Source organism: Sinocyclocheilus rhinocerous, unplaced genomic scaffold (genome assembly GCF_001515625.1).
Source record: "Sinocyclocheilus rhinocerous isolate Xijiao unplaced genomic scaffold, SAMN03320098_v1.1 scaffold2613, whole genome shotgun sequence".
In the NCBI taxonomy this organism is placed as follows: Eukaryota; Metazoa; Chordata; class Actinopteri; order Cypriniformes; family Cyprinidae; genus Sinocyclocheilus; species Sinocyclocheilus rhinocerous.
The window spans coordinates 605,474-608,410 of NW_015650705.1; the positions used below are offsets into that span (position 1 = coordinate 605,474).

Below are 2,937 nucleotides of genomic sequence, written 5' to 3' on the forward strand. Positions count from 1 at the left end.
AATTAAATTCAAGTGTTAAATTGGAAAAAAAAAAATATTGTAAGCAAATAAAGTGCTGTTTCTATAATGTACAATGCACTCTGTGACTGCATATATTTTTGTACATTCATGTAACCATTGATTTTTTTTTTAGGTACAACACCAGCAGCCCCACACCGTATGACCAGATCCGTCCCACTCTACTTAATCCGTCAAAGGAAAGTGCTTCTGTGTCCGATACGGAGAGCCTCCCGAGCCCCTGCACCTCCCCTCCACAGCCCCGCAGACACTACGGCGAGTCTATCACCAGCCTGGGCAAGGCCAGCATTATGGGTGAGATAGAGAGAGAGATCATTAAAGGCGTCTGGAATAGTAAAACACTCGCAGGGCGAGCAGGATGTATACTGTGCAGTGGAGGAGTAGGATTACGCTTCCCAAATACTGAGATAATGGCAGCCTGCCTTCAGTTACTGCGTATCTGCAGTTTATAGCTCTTGATTTTAGCGCGCAAAGCGATAAATAGAAACAGCTCAGCAAAGCATTGGATCAATAGAAAGCAATTAGGAAGTGTCACAGAAACAACTAGAGATTTGGAAAAGCCCTTAACAATAATATATATATTAATGGCCAAAACAAAAATATCAGAAATAAACTAGATTATCAAAATCTCTGCTTAGATTTAAATATATGTATTAATTCTGAATCCATTGAATGGCTCTGCTACCGATGAGCCATTACATTATGACCACCTATCTAATAACCTGTAGGACCTCTTTTAGCCGACAGAACAGTGGCTATGTGGCAAGGTATTAATTCAACAAGGTGGTCTTCTGGGGGATCTGGTACCATAATGTCAACAGCAGGTCCTCCAGTTCCCATACATTGTAGCGCGAACCACAAATGTTCGACTGGCTGAATTTGGAGGCCAAGGCATTAGCAGAAATTCACTATCATGTTCCTCGAACCACTCCTCGACAATTCTTTCAGTGTAGCATGGCGCATTATCCTGTTGGTAACGGCCATCACTGGCAGGGAACACAGCTGCCATGAATGGGTGCACTTGGTCCGCAACGATGTTCAGATACCTGACAGCTGTCAGGAATTGTGCTATTTGGATAATGGGGCCTAAAGTGTCCTAAGAAGAAGTGTCCACCCAACAGTGCATCCTCTGTTGGTAATCGGTGTATCTGCGCTTGGCCCTGCAGTCGTTGTGAACAGTGTCTGATCCCCTCTGGCATCAGTGAGCTGCGGATGACACACGGCTGGACGACGGTTCTTCGTTTGGCCATCTGTGCACCACTTTTGATACGTACTCACCACAACAACCCATGTGAACAACCCACAAGGCACGCTGTTTCCGAGATCGAAGTTCCAAGGTGCCGTGCCATCATAATTTGTCCTTTATCAAACTTCGATAAATTGGCAGCTTTTCCCATTCTGACACCGAACACTCTACTGACGAAAAGCCGGTGCTCCATTGGTATATACACTGCTCTGTGAACTGCACCTGCGGCACCATTTGGTTGCCAGGTACATTGGTGTGTGTGTGTGTATATAATACTTTCCGTACCCACTGTATATGCCAAAGCAATCCTGATTTCTAACAGTAACCATACATACTTGTTTTTCCACAGGAGCGGCAAGTATAGGTAAAGGCATTGGCGGTATCCTGTTCTCCAGATTTTCCCGCTCTAGTGGACAGGTGTGTGGTGTGGAGGAGGAGCCATCAGACTCTGAAGGCGGGGCTTGTGAGAAAGGGGAAGAGTGTCGGCCTGTAGAGTTAGACGATAAACTGGAGGAGAAAACAGAGGAGAAAATTGAGGAGAAGACAGGAGACACCAGCATGTCACAATCAGCCTCTACCATTATGGATAACTCATCCTGTAAGCATCATCTGCACAAAGAAGTCATTGTGCACTTTGATCATTTTTCTCAGTACTCATCATTTCATGATTTCAGTATTTTGGTTTAGGAAACCTGTTTGGAAACAAACAATATTTTTGCAGTTTTCATTTGGTGCTGCTAATATTTCTGAAAACAATTGTTTTTATTGATAACTTTATCCTTTATTATAATGGAAACCTGTTTCCACATTTGAGTAGAAAATAAAAAGGTAATTGCAAGATAAAGTTTGAAGTAAGAAATAAAGTCACATTGTGAGATATAAAATTGCAATGGCCAAACATAAAGTCGAATTGCATTGTGAGATGCAAAATGTTTTTTTAGTATATGTCCCATTTTAGACATGGAAATGTCCTAAGACATAATTTGAAGATATAAAGTCAATATTCCAAGAAATAAATTAGAGATTTCGATTAGAGAAATCAGAGAAAACAAAGTCGCAATTGCTAGATATGAAGACACGGTGTGAGATATAATTTTGCAATTATGAAAAACAAAGTCATAATTGTGAGATATAAAATCATAAGTATCAGAAACAAAGTTGCAATTAAAAGATATAAAGTCACAATCTGGGGGTACGGTCACATTTTAAATTCATTATTTGAACATATAAAATCTTAATTCCAAGAAATAAAGTTGCAATTTTAAGATTGGAAGTGCAAGATGTGAAATCATGTCTCCGATATAAAATTGCTCTGTCAAATATAAAGTCACAATTATCAGAAACAAAGTCACAATTGTGAGATATAAAAGTACATCGCATTTTAAGATATAAATTCACAATTTGAAAATATAAAGTCCCAATTCCCCAATTCTGCTCAAGCAGAACGTTAATGCCATCTTGTGCTTCAGCAAGGTATCTCTGGCTAAAACTAACTAACGTTAGCGTTAAAGTTAGTGAGTCCATGCTAACGTACAAACCTAAATAGCGAACTGTTCTCACGTCATGTACAGTGCAGTGAAAGTCAAAAACACATAAACGAAGGTCTATATTAGAGTGCCTCTCCATATTAATCTGGTCAGATGTAAATTAATTTAATCTTACTCTGCGGTATA

The 2,937-nt window shown here is 40.0% G+C and overlaps 1 protein-coding gene across 1 annotated transcript in view; it reads left to right on the forward strand.

Annotated features, from left to right (window-relative positions):
- LOC107712414 (phospholipase DDHD1-like) overlaps window positions 1-2,937 on the forward strand; it is a 36,736-nt gene that overhangs the window by 28,763 nt on the left and 5,036 nt on the right. The window contains exons 12-13 of the mRNA XM_016517654.1: window positions 134-312; window positions 1,614-1,862. Coding sequence (XP_016373140.1) covers window positions 134-312; window positions 1,614-1,862 — 428 coding nt within the window. The remainder of the gene's footprint in view (window positions 1-133; window positions 313-1,613; window positions 1,863-2,937) is intronic.